The following is a 19,602-nucleotide window of genomic DNA, read 5'->3' as shown; positions in this document are numbered from 1 at the left end:
AAATCTCTTAGTAAGGAAACACAAAGTAAATTTTAGTTTTACAAAAAAAAATTGCTAATTCTTTTTCATTTTGAACATTTCATCATATACTAGGGCAAACCTGATCCCAGAATGGTACCTGTGTGTCTGGATACTTAGAACTCATTCACCTAAAGAACTATAGAATACCCAGTAGGATCATAGTAATGTCTCACATTTCTCTAAATTAGTCTACTTTAGGACTTTGAGTCTTCTATCTGCATCTTCTGCTAACTTCCTTTTTTGTTTTTTTTTTTTTCATTTTCTTACTCTATATATTTTTCATACATGGCTTTTTTTTTTTTTTTTTTTTTTTTTTTTTCTGGTGCTGGGAATTGAACCCAGGAGCATTCTACCTCTGAGCTACACCCCCAGTCCTGAGGCTGTTCTCGAACTTATGATCCTCCTGTCTCAGCCTCCCAAATACTGGGATTATAGGAACACACCGCCACATCTGGCTACAATGCTGCTTATTTAGGAATATATTAATAACTAATATTTAGTTACACCAATATTACATTTCTCTTACATCTCTGAGCCTTAGTTTCCCCCACAGGAAAACAAAAACTATCCTCATTGAGGAGCTATGAGAATTATTTATTATTATTATTATTATTATTATTATTATTAGTGGTGGTACTGGGGGTAGAACCCAGGGGCTTTCTGCCTCTGAGCTATACTCCCACACCAATTTTATACTTTATTTGGAAACAGGGTCTCACTAAGTTGCTGAGAGCCTCACTGAGGCTGACTTCCAACCTGTGCAATCCTCCTGTCTCAGCCTCCCAAGTACTGGGATTGCAAGCGTGCACCACCATGCCGAGCTTTGTTATTATTTAATGGCCCTGGGGGTGGTATGGGGAATTGGAGCCTTCTACCTCCAAGCTACACCCCCAGCCTTATCTTTTATTCTTTATTTTAAAACAGGGTCTCACTGAGTTGCGGAAGGCCTCGCTAAGTATTAGCTTGATCTTTTTTTGATATAAAAGAAAAGCAAGGCCAGACGTGGTGGCACCTACTTGTAATGCCAGTATTTGGAAGGCTGAGACAAGAGGATAGCAGGTTCTTGGAGGTCCTCGGCTACTTTAGTGTGGCCCTCTGCAACTCAGTGAGACCCTGTGCTTGATGTCACATTAATACTGGTTGGTAGCTTGATATTTATTGAGCATGTATTTTATGTCAGATACTTATTTAAATTTTTTAAAAAAAATTTTTTTTGTGGTACTGGGGATGGAACCTAGGGGCATTCTACCTCTGAGCTCCACCCCCAGCTCAATTTTTTATTCTTTATTTTGAAACAGGTCTCACTGAGTTGCAAAGGGCCTAAATAAATAGCTGAGGCTAACCGTGAACCATGACCTTCCTGTCTCAGCCTCCCAAATGCTGTGATTACAAGTGTGCACCATCACGCCCAGCCTTATTTAAGTGCTTTGTATGCAGTGGGTACTTATAAGGCTCTTATTCCATTTTACAGATGAGGAAATGAATGCATATGTGTATTTAGTAACTTGTCCCAGGGTTCACAGCTAATAACTAGAACTGGAAAACAAACCCAGAGTGTTGGACTCCAGATGATTTTCTATCTATCGTACTATTAAGTAGGATTTTTTTTTTTTAAGGTACTAGGGATGGAACCCAGGGGCATTGTGCCTCTGAGCTACACCCCAGAGCCCTATTTCTTAGTCCTTTTTTGGGGGGGAGGGGCTCTGGGGATGGAACCCAGGGGCATTCTACCTCCAAGCTATACCCTCTGTCCTATTTTTTTATTCTTTTTTTTTTTTTTTTTTTTAAACAGGGTCTCAATAAGTTGCAGAGGGCCTAAGTAGCTGAGGCTGTCCGTGAAGGGACACCACCTTCACCTGAAGCCTGCACCACCACGCCCAGCTCTTTTCTTTTTTTTATTTAAACAGGGTTTCACTGAATGGCAAAGGTCCTCGCTAAGGAGCTGAGGCTGTCCGAGAACTGAACCCGCCATCGAACCCGCCATCCTCCGGTCTCAGCCTCCAGAATGCTGAGATAACAATCCTGCGCCACCACGCCCAGTGGATTGTTGAGATATTTAACCCTAGTTTGATGCCAAGCAACTCACTGTAGTTACAAATAATATGATATGTGTCAAGTCAGTAGGATCAATGATGGAAAAGAGATTAATTTGAACAAGCAAAGTATAACTCAGGAAACTTTCGCTTGGGCTTTGGAAAGAGGTTTTGTATGGTCCGCTCATGCTAGCTCCTTGAATATCATAGCCCATGCTTTTGCCTGAAAGTCAATATGATTCACTCTATTTAGGCTTATAAGAATCTCAAAGCCCCAACTTTTCTCTCTGCCTCCCATACACCAGCTTTCTTTGCCCTCCTGGATTATAATGGAGTAGATTCCGTATATTTTTTCACAAATATTAGTTGCTTGGAAACTTATCCCCTCTGCTATTCCCTGGAGAATCCTGCATGTGTTTAGAAGGTGTACCTTTATCTGCTTCTAGTTTGGAGGGCTACAAGCTATGGCCCCTTTCCTGTGAAGGTATCTAATCCCTAGACACCAGTAGGACACCCGCAAGCTGAGAGTAAGTCAAGCTCATTGACTCTTAGATTTGATAAACTTGGATTTTTTGGTGTGTGTGTGTGTGTGTGTGTGTGTGTGTGTGTGTGTGTGTGTGTGTGTGTTTTGCTGGGGATTGAACCCAGGGGCATTCTTCTTTTGAGCTACACCCTGGCAGTATTTATTTTTAAACAAGGCCTACTAAGTTGCAGAGATCCTTCTTTCTTGCTGAGGCTGGCAGCAAACTTGTGACACTCCTGTCTCAGCCTCTGAAGTACTGGGATTACAAGTGTGAGCCACCACACCTGGTTTTTATAGACATTTATTAATTTATTTATTTGTATGGTACCAGGGATTGAACCTAGGAGCATTCTACCTCTGAGCTACATTCCCAGCTCTATTTTTTTTTTTTAATTCTATATTTTGAAACAGAGCCTCACTAAGTAGCTGAGTCTGGCTAAGAACCTGCAGTCCTCCTGCAGCCTCCTCTCAGCCTCCCAAGTACTAGGATTATAATCTCGTGCCACCACACCCACCTTTTAAAATTTATTTATTTATTTATTTATTTTGTATGTGTGTGTGTGATACTGGAGATTAAGCCCAGGGGCATTATAGCTCCAAGCTATACCCTAGTCCTACTTTATTTTTCTTTTGAAACTGGGTTTTCCTTAGTTGATGAGTCTCACTACTTGCTGAGGCTGTCCTTGAACCTGTGATCCTCCTGTCTCAGCCTCTCAAATACTGAGATTATAAGCAAGAACCACCAGGCTCTGCTGATAGACCTTTAGACATGGAGAAGTAGCAGAAACAAAATGAAAGATGCTATACCTAATGTGACCTTTTCTTTTTTATGGTACAAAGGGTGGAACTCAGGGGCATTCTACCTCTGAGCTACAATCTCAGCCCTATTTTTTATTCTTTATTTTGAAATAGGGTCTCACTGAGTTATAAAAGGCCTCACTAAGTAGCCAAGGCTGTCCTATCTCAGCCTCCTGAATAATGAGCTTACAAGCATACACCACCATGCCCAGCTTCCTATGTGACTTTTTTTTTTTTTTTTTTGGTGCTACTGGGGTTCCTGGAAGCCCTTCTACCTCCGGGATACACTCCCACGGGCTACACTCCCAGACCTATTTTTAACCTTTTCATTTGGAAACAGGGTCTCTTAAGCCAGCGAGGGTGGCTTTGAACCAGCGCTATCCTCCTGTCTCCACCTCCCAAACGCGGGGATTTACAAGCGTGCACCACCACGCCCAGCCCTATGTGACCTTTTGATTGTGGTTTCTTTCCTTATTTATGACCAGAAAAGCAAAATGATAGATTTCCTGACAATAGAACCCTGGTTAGATTTTAAGAAATGTGTTGCAACGCCGGGAGTGGTGGCGCAGGCTTGTAATCCCCGTGCTTGGGAGGCGGAGACAGGAGGATCGCGCAGGTTCGAAGTCAGCCGCGCTGGCTTAAGAGACCCTGTTTCCAAAAATTAAAAAATAGGTCTGGGAGCGTAGCCCGGAGGTAGATGGGTTTCCAGGAACCCCGGTACCGCCAAAAAAAGAAGAAAAAAAAAAAAGAAAGAAAAGAAAAGAAATGTGTTGTAAAGAATGATCATAGACAGGCGTGGTGACCCACACTTGCAATCCCAGCATTCGGGAGGCTGAGACCAGAGGATCACGATTCGCAGACAGCCTCAGCTACTTAGTGAGGCACTCCGCAACTTAGTGAGACCCTGTTTCAAAATAAAGAATAAAAGAAATAGGGCAGGAGGTGTAGCTGGAAGAATAAAAGAAATAGGCCAGGGGGTATAGCTCGGAGGTCGAATGCCTCTGGGTTCCATCTCCAGACCTGGAAAAAAAAAGATCATATAAAGGATACAGAACCAGATGCTACTCCTTTACCCTTAGGTGGGGTGACTCTTTAACCCATTCCTAGAGTGAATCTGGCTGCATTTAAGAGGGGCAGGGCAGAAGCACGACCTCAGTATACTACGGAGATGCTGGGTAACTGGTATTCTTAGGTCAGCTAAAGTTTAATCCGTTTACTGTAACAGAAAAAACTTTGAAGACCTGGTGAGCAATTAATGAGGGATTAAAAATTCTTTTAGTCTCTCCATTTCAGTTCCCTTGGCAGTTGGAGACTATAATGGAACAAACTTTATTTCAGAAATAATTTACTGTTCCCTACTCTTACCACTGCCTGGGATTTTCTCAGTGGTATAATCTTTTAATGGCAGATGATTTCAAGAGCTAAGCCCTCACAAGAGAAAGGAAATTAAAGATCCTGTGTTTTGTCTGAAAAGTGATTGCAGCTGCAACAGACCTGTGTCTAATTTTATCCACTTTTTTTCTTGCAGGTCTGTTGAAGCCTGGAAGTCCCCTCCCCTTCCCCCTCCCCCCTTTCCCGCTTTGTGGCATCCCCCTCCCTCCACCCTTTCCCACTCTGATAATCTGGCCATGACAAGCAGAAGCACAGCCAGGCCCAATGGGCAGCCCCAGGCCAGCAAAATATGCCAGTTCAAATTGGTCCTGCTGGGGGAGTCTGCAGTGGGGAAGTCTAGCCTGGTATTACGTTTTGTCAAAGGGCAGTTCCATGAGTACCAAGAGAGTACCATTGGAGGTAAGTACTTTAAGGGAAAAAAAGACATTCAAAGCTTAATAAGGCTTTTTTATTTTATTTTTTCATTTTTTCCTTTTTTTTGTAGTGAAAATGGAACCCTTGCTAGGTTGATGAGAGCCTCACTACTTGCTGAGGTTGTTCTCCAACCTTCGATTTTGCTGTTTCAGCCTCTAAAGTACTGGGATTATAGGAGTACAACACACTCGGCTTTTACACCCTTTTTATTTTCTTGTTTTTCATTTGTCTTTTTCTGTATAACTGGAGATTGAACCCAGGGATGCTCAATCTCTGAGTTACACCTCCAGCCCTTCTTATTTATTTATTTTTATTTTGAAACAGGATCTTGCTAAATTACTGAGAGCTGGGGCTGACTTGAACCTTTGCTCCCCCATCTCAGCTTCCCAAGAACTAGGATTATACGTGTGTGCTAGTATCCTCAGCTTCTTAATTTTTGTGTGTGTTTATGTGGTACTAGGGATGGAATCCAGGGGCTTTCTACTCTGGGCTACACTCCCAGGCCTATTTTATTTTTTATTTGGAAACAGATTCTAAATTTCAGAGGGCCTCAGTTGCTGAGGCTGCCCACATACCTGCAATCCTCCTGTTTCAGCCTCCCAAGTACTGAGATTACACATATACAACACCACGCCTGGCTCTTAAAATTTTTTTTTTTTTTTTTTAATTTTGAAACAGTGTCTCAGTGAGTTGCTAAGGCTGACCTTGAACCTAGAATCCTGGAATCCTCTTCTCTCAGCCTCCTTATAAGGCATGCCTGGCCTTTGTAAGTCTTTTAAAGGGAGATCTAGGACCTGATCCTAGATCAGGTACTGGCCCTGTCATTCCCATTTGTTCCCCAGAAATGAAAACAAAGAAAATGGAGTTAGAAGATGTAGCTCAGAGGCTGAGCATTTACCTAGAATACATAAAGCTCTAGGTTCAGTCCCAAACACTGCTAAACAAAAATAATTGCCATAACCCCAAAAATCAAGTATATATTCATCCTTTCCTTTTCCTTTTCCTTTTTCTTTTTTTCTTTTTCTTTTCTGTGTGTGTGTATGTTTGTTGCTAGGAATTTACCTCAGGGGCTTTCTACCTCTGATTTACTACCTCCAGCCCGATTTTACTTTTTCATTTGCAAACGTTCTCATTACGTTGCTGAGGCTGGTCTCCAACCTGTGATCCTCCTGTCTCAGACTCCCAGGTACTGGGATTACAGGTGTGTGCCACCACACCTGGCTATCCTCTTGCTTCCCAAAAGAAACAGAGGTTCATCTTTTGCACACAAAATCATGAAATTTTCATCTCATTCTTTCTCTGTCATCTTAATTCCAGTGAAGTGGAGCTGAGTGTCATTCTAAGCAAATAAAAGTTGGTGTAGAGCAGTGATTCATAATTAAAGATACACATTGAAATTACCTGGGAGCTGGGCATGGTGGCACACACTTGTAATCCCAGTACTTGGGAGGCTGAGACAGGAGGATCACAGGTTCACAACCAGTCTTAGCTACTTAGGCCCTCCACAACTAAGTGAGACCTGTTTCAAAATAAAGGATAAAAAATAGAGCTGAGGGTGTAGCTCAGAGGTAGAATGCTCCTGGGTTCAATTCCCAATACTGGGGGGGAAAAAATTACCCATGGAAGCTGTCCATGCCCTTAGTCCCAGTATTGGGAGGCTGAGAAAGGAGGTTCAAAACCAGCCTCAGCAACTTAGTGAAGCTGTCAGCAACTTAGCAAGGCCCTATTTCTGAATAAAAAATATTAAATAGAGATGAAGGTATAACTCAGAGGTAGAATGCCTCTGGGTTAAATCCCCAGCATCACAACAACAACAAAAAAAAAGTAAAAAATACATGGGAAGTTTAGCATGGTGGTATATATCTGTAATCCTAGTATTTGGGAGGGTGAAACAGGAAGATCACAGGTTGAAAGCCAACCTAAACAATTTATAAAGGTTCTCAGCAACCTAATGAGACCCTGTCTCAAAATTAAAAAAAAAAATAAAAAATAGGGCTGGGGGTATAGCTCAGAGGTAAATTCTCCTGGGTTCAAACACACACACACACACACACACACGCACGCACGCACGCACGCACGCACGCACGTGCCTGGGTGGGGAGCCAGTCAGGGTGGCCCATGCCTATAATCCCAGCTACTTAGGCTGAGACTAAAGTAGGAGGATCAGAATTTAAGGCCAGCCTTGGCAACTTAGTGACACTGTGTCAAAATAAAAAGGACTGGTGATATGTGAGTGCCCCTGGATTCAATCCCTGGTATTAGGGGTGGGGAGAAGAATTACCTGGAAAACATTTTCAACCTATGCATACCCGGGCTCTAGCCTAAATCTGCTGATTAATATTGGAGTAGCCGGGCGTGGTAGCACAAGTTTATAATCCCAGTACTTCTGAGGCTGAGACAGGAGGATCACAGGTTTGTGGCCAGTCTCAGCTACCTAGTGAGGCACTCTACAACTTAGCGAGATCCTGTTTCAAAATAAAGAACAAATAGAGGACTAGGGGTGTAGCTCAGTGGTAGAATGTCCCAGGGTTCAATCCCTAGTACTGCAAAAAACAAAAACAAAAAAAACAGTTTTAGGCCAACCATAGTGGCACCACTTATAATTCCAGTACTTGGGAGGCTGAGACAGGAGGATTGCAGGTTTGCAGCCAGCCTCAGCTATTTAGGCCCTATTTCAAAACAAAGAATAAAAAATTGGGCTGGGGGTGTAGCTCGGAGGTAGACTGCCCCTGAGTTCCATCCCTAGCACCACAAAAACTCAGAGGTGGAATTTCCCCTGGGTTCGCTGGGCATGGTAGTATACACTTGTAATCCCAGCGTTTGGGAGGCAGAGACAGGAGGATTGTACAGGTTCAAAGCCAGCCTCTGCTACTTAGTGAGGCTCTCAGCAACTTACTGAGACCCTGTTTCCAAATAAAGTATAAAATAGGTCTGGGAGTATAGTCCGGAGGTAGAAAAGCCCCTGGGTTCCACCCCAGTACCACAAAAAAGAAAAAAACAATAATAATTCCCCTGGGTTCAATCCTCACTTACCATACACACACACACACAATCCTCACTTACCATACACACACACACACACACACACACACACACACACACACACATATGCCAGTGGTCCTCTCTATTCTCCAGTTTATGATGGGCCCCCATTCATTAGTCAAAGAAACTTTTTCCAGGAAGTATGCAGCTAAGGGCAGTCTTAATCCTAGTTCCAAGATTTATATGTAAGATAAGCACTATCCTTTTTTTCTGTAACTGAGTGACCTGGGTGGTGACTGAGAATGGAATTGTTGGGGTTTTTTTAACCCAAAGGCATTCTATCTTCAAGCTACACCTTGAGCCCGATTTTATTTCTTATTTGGGAACAAGGTCTCATTAGGTTGCCAGGAGCCTCGCTAAATTGCTGAGGCTGACTTCAAATCTTTTTGAGTGTGCACTACTGCACCTGGCTAGAATGGAAATATTTTGAAGGGGGGTGGAATGTCCCCTTTCATCCTTCCATTTACAGTTTTTTTCCTTTTATGCTTTCATTTATAGCGGCCTTCCTCACCCAGTCTGTTTGTCTAGATGACACAACAGTCAAGTTTGAGATCTGGGACACAGCTGGGCAGGAGAGATACCACAGTTTAGCCCCCATGTACTATAGGGGTGCCCAAGCAGCAATCGTGGTTTATGATATTACAAATCAGGTAAGTTGGCTAAGAAGACTTTCCTTGCTTTTATTTATAGGAATCAAATTAGGTGGGGGAGCCAGGCATGGTGTTGCACACCTATAATCCTAGTACTTAGGAGGCTAAGATGGGAGGATTGCAGGTTCAAGACCAGCCTTAGCAACATAGTGAGACCCTGTATCAAAATAAACATTAAGCCGGGCATGATGGCACATGCTCATAATCCCAGCATTTGGGAGGCTGAGACAGGAGAATCGAGATTCTCAGCCTAAACATTAAGCAGGGCATGATGGCACATGCTCATAATCCCAGCATTTGGGAGGCTGAGACAGGAGAATCGAGATTTTCAGCCAGCCTCAGCTACTCAGGCCCTCTACAACTTAGTGAGACCCTGTTTCCAAATAAAAAATAAAATATAGGGCTGGGGGTGTAGCTCAAAGGTAAAATGCCCACTAAATAAATAAATAAGTAAGTAAGTAAGAAAAACAGCCAGGCGTGGTAGTGCACACTTGTAAATCCCAGTACTTGGGAGGCTGAGATAGGAGGATCACAGTTCGCAAACAGCCTCAGTTACGTAGGCCTTGTTTCAAAATAAAGAATAAAAAATAGGGCTGGGGGTATAGCTTGGAGGTAGAATGTCCCTGGGTTCAATACCCAGTGCCAAAAAATAATAAATAAATAGTAATAATAAAGGGAAGCCAGGCGTGGTGGCACACGCTTGTAATCCCAGCATTCGGGAGGCTGAGACCGGAGGGTCATGGTTCATGGACAGCCTCAGCTACTTAGGCTCTCGGTAATTTAGTGATACCCTGTTTCAAAATAAAGAATAAAAAATAGGGCAGAGGGTGGAGCTCAGAGGTTGAATGCCCCTGCATTCCATCCCCAGACCCACAGGAAAAAAAGGGAGGGGGGTAGGAGTATAGCTTGGAGGTAGAATGCCCCTGGGTTCAATTCCCAGTACCACACACACAAAAAACAAAAAAAATGGGGGGGAACTGGGTGTGATAGTTCATGCCTGTAATCTGTAATTCCAGTTAGTTTTTGGGAGGTTGAGACAGAAGGAACACAGGTTTGAGGCTCACCTCAGCAACTTAGACTCTCACCAGCTCAATGAGACCGTGTTTCAAAATAAAATATAAAAAGGACCTGGGGAAGCTGGGTGTGGTGGCACACGCTTGTAATTCCAGTACTTGGGAAGCTGAGACAGGAGGATCACAGGTTCATAGCCAACTTCAGCTACTTTGTGAGGCCCTCCACAACTTAGTGAGAGCCTGTTTAAAGAATGAAAATGAGGGCTGGGGTGTGGCTTAGAGGTAGAATGCCCCTGGATTTGATCCCCAGTACCACACACACACACAAAAAAAAAAAAAAAAAAAAAAATAGACTTGGGGATTTAGCTTGGAGGTAAAATGTCAACCCCCAGTACCACACCAAAAAAATAAATAAATAAAGTTGGGAGAAACAGGTTTTTAAAGTGGCAAAATAAAGCCAGGCGTGGTGGCTCATGCTTGTAATCCCCGCACTTGGGAGGCTCAGACAGGAGGATTGCACAGGTTCAAAGCCAGCCTCAGCTACTTAGTGAGGCTCTCAGCAACTTAGTGAGACACTGTTTCCAAATAAAGTATAAAATAGGTCTGGGAGTATAGCCTGTAGGTAGAAAGCCTCTGGGTTCCAACCCTAATACCACCAAAAATAAATAAAATGGCAAATAAGAATACAAATTATTTTTCCAAGTACTAAGAAGACTAGAGGTCATCACTTATCAGAGGCCTATGACTGCAGTGAGGGAAGGATGCCTAGAAGAGGTGAGTTGTGCCGGGCGTGGTGGCTCACGCTTGTAATCCCAGCACTTGGGAGGCTGAGACAGGAGGATCGCACAGGTTCAAAGCCAGCCTCGGCTGCTTAGTGAGGCTCTCAGAAACTTAGTGAGACCCTGTCTCCAAATGAAATATAAAAAAAGAGGTCTGGGAGTATAGCTCAGAGGTAGAAAAGCCCTTGGGTTCCACCCCAGTACCACCAAAAAAAAAGAAGAGGTGAGTTGTTAGATTGGCCTTTTTTCTTGTTTTTTTTTTGTTTGGTTTGGTTTGGTTTGGTTTGGTTTGGTTTTTTGTGATACTGGAGTGAGACCCAGGAGCTTTTCTACCTCTGGGCTATACTCCCAGACCTATTTTATACTTTATTTGGAAACAGGGTCTCTCTAAGTTGCTGAGAGCCCAAGTAGCCGAGGCCGGCTTTGAACCTGTGTGATCCTCCTGTCTCAGCCTCCCTAATGCTGGGATTACAAGCGTACGCCACCATGCCCAGCTTTGTTTTTTTGTTGTTGTTGTTCTTTTGTTTTGTTGTGTGTGTGTGTGTATGTGGTATTGGGGCTTGAACCCAGAGGCATTGTACCTCTGATTTACACCCCCAACCCAGTTTTATTTTTTATTTGGAAACAGGGTCTCACTAAGTTGCCAAGTCTGACTTCAAACCTGAAATCCTCTGGTCTTAGCCTCCCAAGTACTAGGATTACACAAATGTACACTACCACTGGGTTTTAAAGGTTGTCAGGCATGGTGGCCCAGAATTGTAATCCTGGTACTCAGGAGGCTGAGACAGGAAGATCACAGGTTCAAGGATAGCCTCAGGAAGTAGTGAGATTCTCATCAACCTAGGGAGACCCTGTTTCAAAATAAACCAGGCATGGTGGCACACGCTTGTAATCCCTGTGCTTGGGAAGCTGAGACAGGAGGATCACGCAGGTTCAAAGCCAGCCTGAGCTGGCTTAAGAGACCCTGTTTCCAAATAAAATATAAAAAAATAGGTCTGGGAGTGTAGCCCGGGAGGTAGAAGGCCCCTGGGTTCCATCCCCAGTACCACTAAAATAAAATAAGGAGTGTGTCTTGGGCATAGAATGCCCCTGGGTTCAAATCCAAGTGCAAAAAAAAAAAAAAAAGGTGATGGTTGTTGATCAGCAGTCGTTCCCACCCACATATTCTCTTCCTCATATTTTCCTAGGAAACCTTTGCCCGAGCGAAGACATGGGTAAAGGAACTACAGCGGCAGGCCAGTCCTAGCATCGTTATCGCCCTGGCGGGGAATAAAGCTGACCTGGCCAACAAGCGCATGGTGGAATATGAAGTAAGATAGGCTGGAGTGTCCCTCAAACACACTCTCTCTGGCCCTGGGACCTCTTTCCCCAAACCGGTCCTTTCTGAAAACCTCATCTGAGGATATTTGGATATTTATTATCTCATTTCCCAGTTCTGTAACCAGTTAAATTCAGCAACACTGACCTTAATGGCATCCAGAAGATCTTAGAGGCTTCAGAAAGAAATCTCTAAGCAGAGGGGTAGGGAAGTACCAGCTGTGGGGTACCAGGGAGAAAACAAGGAGAGAGCAATTAAATTTCAGGTAAGGATCTACTCAAGTGTCAGAACCCAAAAGCACCCATCCACCTTACCCTCCACAATTAAGGTTCCTGACATCTGTTTGTTGACCAGAGTGGACATGAATTTATCTTGAGGGGTCACCAAATTATTGGTCTCAAGCCACTTGGCACAAAAGGGCATTAATTAAGGGGAGATAATTTAGGATAAAAGGGGAAGGGGTAAACTAGAGGTGATGACAGCACATTTGTAATCCCAGTACCTAGTAGGCTGAGACAGGAGGACTGCGGGTTCAAGGACAGCCTTAGCAACTTAGTGAGTCCCTGTTTCAAAATTAAAAATAAAACAGGGCTAGGGGTGTATCTCAGAGGTAGAATGCCTCTGGATTCAGTCCCTCGTACAAAAACAAATAAGCTGGGCATGGTGGCACACACTTGCAATCCTAGTACTTGGGAGGCTGTCAGGAGGATTGCAGATTCGAGCTCAGCCTCAGCGACTTAGTGAGGCCCTATGCAATTTAGTGAGACCCTGTTTCAAAATATAAAGAATAAGAAATAAGGCTGGGTCAGGCATGGTGGCACACGCTTGTAATCCCCGTGCTTGGGAGGTGGAGACAGGAGGATCATGCAGGTTTGAAGCCAGCCGCGCTGGCTTAAGAGACCCTGTTTCCAAATAAAATATAAAATAGGTCTGGGAGTGTAACCAAAAAAAAAAAAAAAAATTAGGGCTGGGGGTATAGAATGCCCAGGGTTCAATCCGCAGTACAGAAAAAAAAATTTTTTAAAAACTTTTTTTCCCCTACAATCTGAGCACTAATACATTCTACCATTGCAGGAGGCCCAGGCATATGCAGATGACAACAGTTTATTGTTTATGGAGACTTCAGCCAAGACAGCTATGAACGTGAACGATCTCTTCCTGGCAATAGGTAAGTAAGGTCAGAGCACCCTGAGGTCTTATCTTTCCTTTGTCTTTAGGTAAAAATCATTACTAACCCGTGTTGAGAATAGGTAGGAGTGTTAGCTCTTGAAAAAAACTTTCGTCCAGGTGTGGTGGCGCACACTTGTAACCCCAGTACTTGGGAGGCTAAGATAGGAGGATCCAGGTTTGTGACCAGCCTCGGCTACTTAGTGAACCCCTCTACAACTTAGTGAGACCCTGTTTCAAAAGAAAGAATAAAATATAGGGCTGGAGGTGTGGCTCAGAGGTAGAATGTCCCTGGGATCCATTCCCAGTGCCACCAAAAAAATACTACTAATAAATTTTAAAAGTCAGATTCGGGGTGTAGCTCAGAGGTAGAATGCCACTGGGTTCAATCCCCTGCACCAGGGGGGGGAAAAAAGAAAAGTAAAAACTTTATTTATTTATTTATTTTTTAATTTTTTTTTATTTTTGGTGGCACTGGGGTGGAACCCAGAGGCTTTCTAACTCCAGGCTATACTCCCAGACCTATTTTATACTTTATTTGGAAACAGGGTCTCACTAAGTTGCTGAGAGCCTCACTAAGTAGCTGAGGCTGGCTTTGAACCTGTGTGATCCTCCTATCTCAGCCTCCCAAGCGTGGGGATTACAAGCGTGCGCCACCACTCCCGGCCAAGTAAAAACTTTAGATCAATCTCAATACTCTGTATTGGGAATGGGGGAAATATGGAGGGGGAGGTTACCAAGTACTATGTGCATGCATGTCACTGTCAACATGATTTACATTATGATATAAGACTATAATGTACCCATAAAAGCATATTAAGCTGGGTGTGGTGGCACACACTTGTAAACCCACCATTTGGGAGACTGAGACAGGAGGATTGTGGTTCACAGCCAGCCTCAGCTACTTAGTGAGGCCCTTTGCAACCCAGTGAGACCCTGTTTCAAAATAAAGAATAAAAAATAGGGCTGGGGATGTAGCTTGGAGGAAGAAAGCCCCTGGTTTCCATCCTCATTACCTCCAAAAAAAACATATAAAAAAAACCCAGGTTGGGCATGGTGGCACATGTTTGTAATCACAGCATTTGGGAGGCTGAGACAGAAACATCTAGGTTCACAGACATCCTCAGCTACTTAGTGAGGTTCTTTGCAACTCAATGAGACCCTGTTTCAAAATAAAGAATAAGAAAGCCAGGCGTGGTGGTGAACATTTGTAATCCCCGCAGAGACAGGAAGATAGCGCAGGTTTGAAGCCAGCCCTTCTGGCTTAAGAGACCCTGTTTCCAAATAAAAATATAAAAAATAGGTCTGGGAGTGTAGCCCGGAGGTAGAAGGGCTTCCAGAAACCCCAGTACCACAAAAAAAAAAAAAAAAAAGAAGAAGAAAAGAAATAGGATTGAAGGTTTGGAGGTATAGCTCGAAGGTAGAATGTCCCTGGGTTCTATCCCCAGTACCACAAAGGAAGGAAGGAAGGAAGGAAGGAAGGAAGGAAGGAAGGAAGGAAGGGAGGGAGGGAGGGAGGGAGGAAGGAAGGAACTTTAGGTATGAATCTAGGGGTTTAGCCTGGTGGTAGGGTGCTTGCCTGGCAGGCTTGAAGCCCTGGGTTTGATTCCCAGCCCTGCAAAACAACTTTAGCTTAAGCTTTAGCCCCTTTGTGTTCAAAGCAGCAGTTTGTGTTGCAAACAGTGAACTTTCTCCCTTCCGAACATTCTTTTAATCTATTAAAAACTACCTCGATTCTTCCTCTATTTTCCCCACCAACAGCCTTTGTGTGGGGGTGGGAGTGGGGGTAGAGGTGGGGCATATGAGTAATCTACCATACTTTGTTCCCTTCTTTTTTATCTTTAGCTAAGAAGTTGCCAAAGAGTGAACCCCAGAATCTGGGGGGTGCAGCAGGCCGAAGTCGGGGTGTGGATCTCCATGAGCAGTCTCAGCAGAACAAGAGCCAGTGTTGTAGCAACTGAGGGGTGGCTAGCAGCAAACAAGTATGGAGCTAGCACGAGAGCTAAGAAATAACCTCCATCCCCACCCCTCAGCACACAGCCCCACGGTAACAGCACACTGAGCCCTGGCTCCCAAGGGCTGCCTCCTGACAGCTCCGTCATGGCACTTTTTAACGCTTCAGCAACCAACACCAGGCAGCTGTTGCCACTGGCCGCCTACCCTCTACTCGGGGGCTTGGGGTCAAATACTCCCAGGACTTACCTTCCAAAACAAACTTTCTTCACTTTGTATTATAGGTGCAAGACAGTGATCTACTTATCTTTCCTCCACCTCCCCCTGTTCCCACCCCCTTCTTTCTCCAGAAAACACTTTTGTCTCCTGCCCTTCCCCTCTTCACTTTTCATCAGTCCCTGTTCCGGATCCTCTTTTCCTCCTTTCCCAGGATGGAGAAGGTGGTGAACCCAGGAACTGAGGAGGGAGGTTTCTAGTTCAGTAACATTAAAGGCCCTGGGGAAGAGCATGGCTCAGAGCAGGAGGAGTAAGGAAACATTTCCTTTTGTTTTTATTTGGTTAGAGTTTCTCATGTTTCAAAACACTGCAGTATACATGAGTTGGCCTTATGGAGGGGTGTTCTTAGAGGTGAGAGTAGGGAGCAAGCTCTCGGGCAGCATGTGGGAGTTGTTAGCTAACTTGTCAGAGGTAGAGGTGCTGTGGCTCTGGAACTCCTCCAAGGCCCGGTTCCTCCCCACCCAGCCTCTTATGTAAGCTTCACCCCTAGAGTGGGGAAGCACCCCAGAGTCCTCCAAAGAATCTTCACTGGTTGCCTGCACCTTTGGCTCTGCTGTGATCTAATTGGAGGGACACCTATCCTCTGATTTATACATATGCATTTCCCCCACCCCTCTGGCCTTTATATGGCCTCAGCCCCAGCCACCATATCCCCCTGCAGTTTGCACTTTAATTGATGGTAGTTCAGTCGGATACTTGTTTTGTGGGGGTTTTGATTGACTTACCTGCCCTCTCACCTTCTTTTTAAGTAAATGGAATCTGAAGTATATGAGGTTTGGGAGAGGCTATAGAGAACATAACCAGTGGCAGCTACTCAAGCCCAGTCTACGCTGCTAGCTTCCTCCAACTCTGATTCTTAACTTACATTCTTATTCACCTAGCTCTTGAGTATAGGTTTGCCTTTCCTGGAGAATTAACTGAGTAACTGGGGTGTAGCCTCAGGATAACACAGGCCAAGGTAGGGGAGTAAAGAAAGGTCAGACAAAAGGGAGGAGTTTTCTGTCCTTTCCCAGGGTTCACACTCAATTTGCTATCCATTACCATGTCTTTTCTACTTCCCTGTAAATAGGTGTAATCTTTATCCTCACTAGACAGTCTGTTCTGCCCCCTTCCTCCCATCAGGCCCTATTTCTTTTTTCCTTTGTTAGTATTTTTAGTTTAGTTCTCTCATCCTTATCCCTATACCTACTCTCCCATGCACCCAGTGGTTTAATCCACGTACCACAGAGGCCTAATTGATGCCCCCTTAAGTCATACTGTCTGCTCCTGTGGGCAGAGAGTGACTAGCACTGAAGATTCTCACAGCTATCTCACATCAGAGGACCTTGGTCTTTCTAAGTCTCTAGTCTCTTCACATCCCTCATCAGATGTTTTAGGATGTCTGTGGGAAACCATCAAGGCAAGAGAACTCTAAGTTCCTTCTTGTTGTAGCCCAGAGTTTTGGGGAAAAGACAGGAAAAGCCAGTGACCTAGTAGGATTGGAACCTTTCTGCCTTTTAACTTGCAGACTGCCTTCTGTCCCAGAGCAGCTGAGAAATCCATGAAACAGATTCTGAAGGACTCAGCTCAGGTTCTTCCACTTAGGCCTCAATTCCCTTCCTTTTCCAGGGGCAGCCTTAGTTCCCATGGCCCTGAAACATATATTGCTCCTTCCGTTCCTAGAACCCACTAGCCATCCCGTCCCCTCCCCAAGCACCCAGTGCATCCTTTCCATAAGTGGAAGAACTAGGATGACTCTCTAAGTCTCTTAAAAATGAAATTCTTTGATTGCAAATCTTTCCTCATGGAGCAGGAGTGAAGATGTTCCGTTGCCTTGGGCTGGGAAACCATTTCCCTAGGCTTCTCCCCTCCCTCGCCCTTAGGAACAGTATTGGCCATGGCTTCCAGGCCTGTTTGCCTTTCCTATACTCCTACCAGCTCTTCTGCCCTCCTTGGAGCTCTGTTGGGCTTGGGGATCTTCATTTTTTTATTTCCCAGCTCTTCCTTCCTTTTCCTGATCAGTTTTTTATGGGGGAGGGGTGACACTTTTTTCTTTTTTCTTTTCTTTTCTTTTTGTGCTTCTAAGAAAGCATTTGCCTTTCTTTCCCTTTCTTCTCCCAACATAACAATCGTGGTAACAGAATGCGACTGCTGATTTACCGATGTATTTAATGTAAGTAAAAAAGGAAAAAAAAAAAAGAAAATGTGCTTTGGAGTGTTGCTTTCTTATTTGCTGTTTGCTTGCCTGATGATAAAACTTTGGAAGAAAGGGGATCCAACAATATTTGCATCAGAAACATATATCCTCCAGGGCTGGGGACGTAGCTCATGGTAAAGGGCTTGTGTAACATGCTTGAGACCCTGAGTACTACAAAAAGAAAAAGAAAAGAAAAAGCAGTCTCCTGTCTCTCTGTGCCTCTTATCCCTTTAATCTTTGCTTGAATAGTGGAAATTAGCTCTCTTAGCTGGGTGTGGTTACACACACTTACGATCCCAGTACTTGGGAGGCTGAGATTGGAGGATTACAGTTTCACGGCCAGCCTCAGCAACTTAGACTTTCTGTAAGTTAGTGAGACCCTGTTTCAAGATAAAATAATAAAATAGGGCTGGGGGCGTAGATCCTGGGTTTCATTCCCAGTCTACATACACGCACACAAAAAAATTAGCCCTGTTACTGCCGTTTAATCACCCCTATTCAAAGAACTGGATGGCTTATCAAATCTGACTTATCTCCTCCCCACTACCACCAAGGATTGAGCCCACAGGTGCTCTACTAGCCTTGTACTACATTCCCCTAACTCCCCCACACACACTTTTTTAAAATTTTTTGAGCTAGGGTCCCACTAAATTACCTAGTCTCAAACTTGTGATCCTTCTCCCTCAGCCTCCCAAGTAGCTGGGATTGCAGGTACAGCTCAGAGATAGAATGCCCCTGGGTTAAATTCCCAGGACCAAAAAAAAAGTGTGGCACACAGGTGTGGGAAGGAGACTATTATGTCTTTTAGATAATCCTTAGTTGACTTGTATTTTTCTTGGGTTGAGAGTTTTTGTTTTGGGGTGTTTTTTTTTTTGGTGTTTTTTTTTTTGTTGTTGTTTATTTGGGTTTTTTGTTTTTTGTTTTTTTTTTTTTTTTGCAGTACTGGAGATTGAACCCAGGGGCATTCTACCTCTGAGCTATACCTCCAGTCCAATTCCCCCCACCTACTGGGGATGGAACCCAGGGGCATTCTACCTCTGAGCAACACCCCCAGCCTTGTTTTTTGTTTTTGTTTTTGTGGTACTGGGGGTGGAGCCCAGGGGCATTCTACTTTTGAGCTACACCCCCAACCCTGTTTTTTTATTTTTTATTTTATTTTTATGTGTGTGTGTGGTACTGGGAGTGGAACCCCAGAAGCTTTCTACCTTTGAGCTACACTTCCAGACCTATTTTGTATTTTATTTGGAAACAGAGTCTCACTAAGTTGCTGAGAGCCTCACTAAGCAGCTGAGGCTGGCTTTGAACCTGTGCAATCCTGTCTCAGCCTCCCAAGTGTGGGGATTACAAGCATGCACCACCACGCCCGGCTTATTCTTTATTTTGGTGGTGCTGGCGTTCCTGGAAACCCTTCTACCTCTGGGCTACACTCCCAGACCTATTTTTATACTTTTTCTTTTTAAACAGGGTCTCTTAAGCCAGCATGGCTGGCTTTGAACCTGTGTGATCCTTCTCCTGTCTCCGCCTCCCAAACCTGGGGATTACAAGCGTGGGCCACCATGTCCGGCTTATTCTTTATTTTGAAACAGGGACTCACTGAGTTGCAAAGGGCCTCCCTAAGTAGCTGAGGCTGTCCTCGAACCGTAATCCTCTGTCTCAGCCTCCCAAATGGCAGGATTACAAGTGTGAACCACCATGCCCAGCTCTACTTTTTATTTTTTATTTTGAAATAGGGCCTAAGTAGCTGAGGCTGCCCATGAACCTGCCATCCTCCTGTCTCTGCCTCCCAAGTACTGGGATTGCAAGCGTGTGCCACCACACCCAGCAGGTTGTGTTTTTTGTTTGTTTTTTGTAAAGCAGGAAAGATCCTGCTTTAGGTCTCTTCAATTATTTAATTATATACAATTATTTCATTTTCCATTTCCAGAAACTTTATAGCCTAAGTCAACATTTTACTGTCAGTTTACCTTTCCTCTTTCTAGTATACTCGCCACTCTGGTAGAAGCTCTAGTTGGCAGCCACCTTTTCTAGTGGCCCACATCTGTAATCC

At 44.2% G+C, this 19,602-nt stretch overlaps 1 protein-coding gene across 2 annotated transcripts; it reads left to right on the top strand.

The window, feature by feature from the left end:
* Window positions 1-4,913: 4,913 nt before the first annotated feature.
* On the top strand, window positions 4,914-15,111 carry RAB5B (RAB5B, member RAS oncogene family; the record flags this gene model as incomplete). 2 transcript variants are annotated; one of them, XM_080705243.1, is made up of 5 exons in its annotated part: window positions 4,914-5,166; window positions 8,722-8,873; window positions 11,853-11,975; window positions 13,058-13,151; window positions 14,996-15,111. In XM_080705243.1, 5 exons carry the CDS (start codon window positions 5,004-5,006, stop codon window positions 15,109-15,111), a joined length of 648 nt encoding a protein of 215 aa, XP_080561369.1. The 2 variants fall into 2 exon arrangements, with proteins under 2 accessions (XP_080561369.1, XP_080561368.1); XM_080705242.1 differs by lacking the exon at window positions 11,853-11,975 and having other exon boundaries at window positions 5,004-5,166.
* Between the last annotated feature and the right edge of the window lie 4,491 nt (window positions 15,112-19,602).

The sequence above is a fragment of the Muscardinus avellanarius genome (genome assembly GCF_963383645.1).
Source record: "Muscardinus avellanarius genome assembly, chromosome: 11".
NCBI classification, from domain to species: domain Eukaryota; kingdom Metazoa; phylum Chordata; class Mammalia; order Rodentia; family Gliridae; genus Muscardinus; species Muscardinus avellanarius.
The sequence above is the reverse complement of the archived record's forward strand: the minus strand, read 5'-3'. Positions and strand labels throughout refer to the sequence as shown.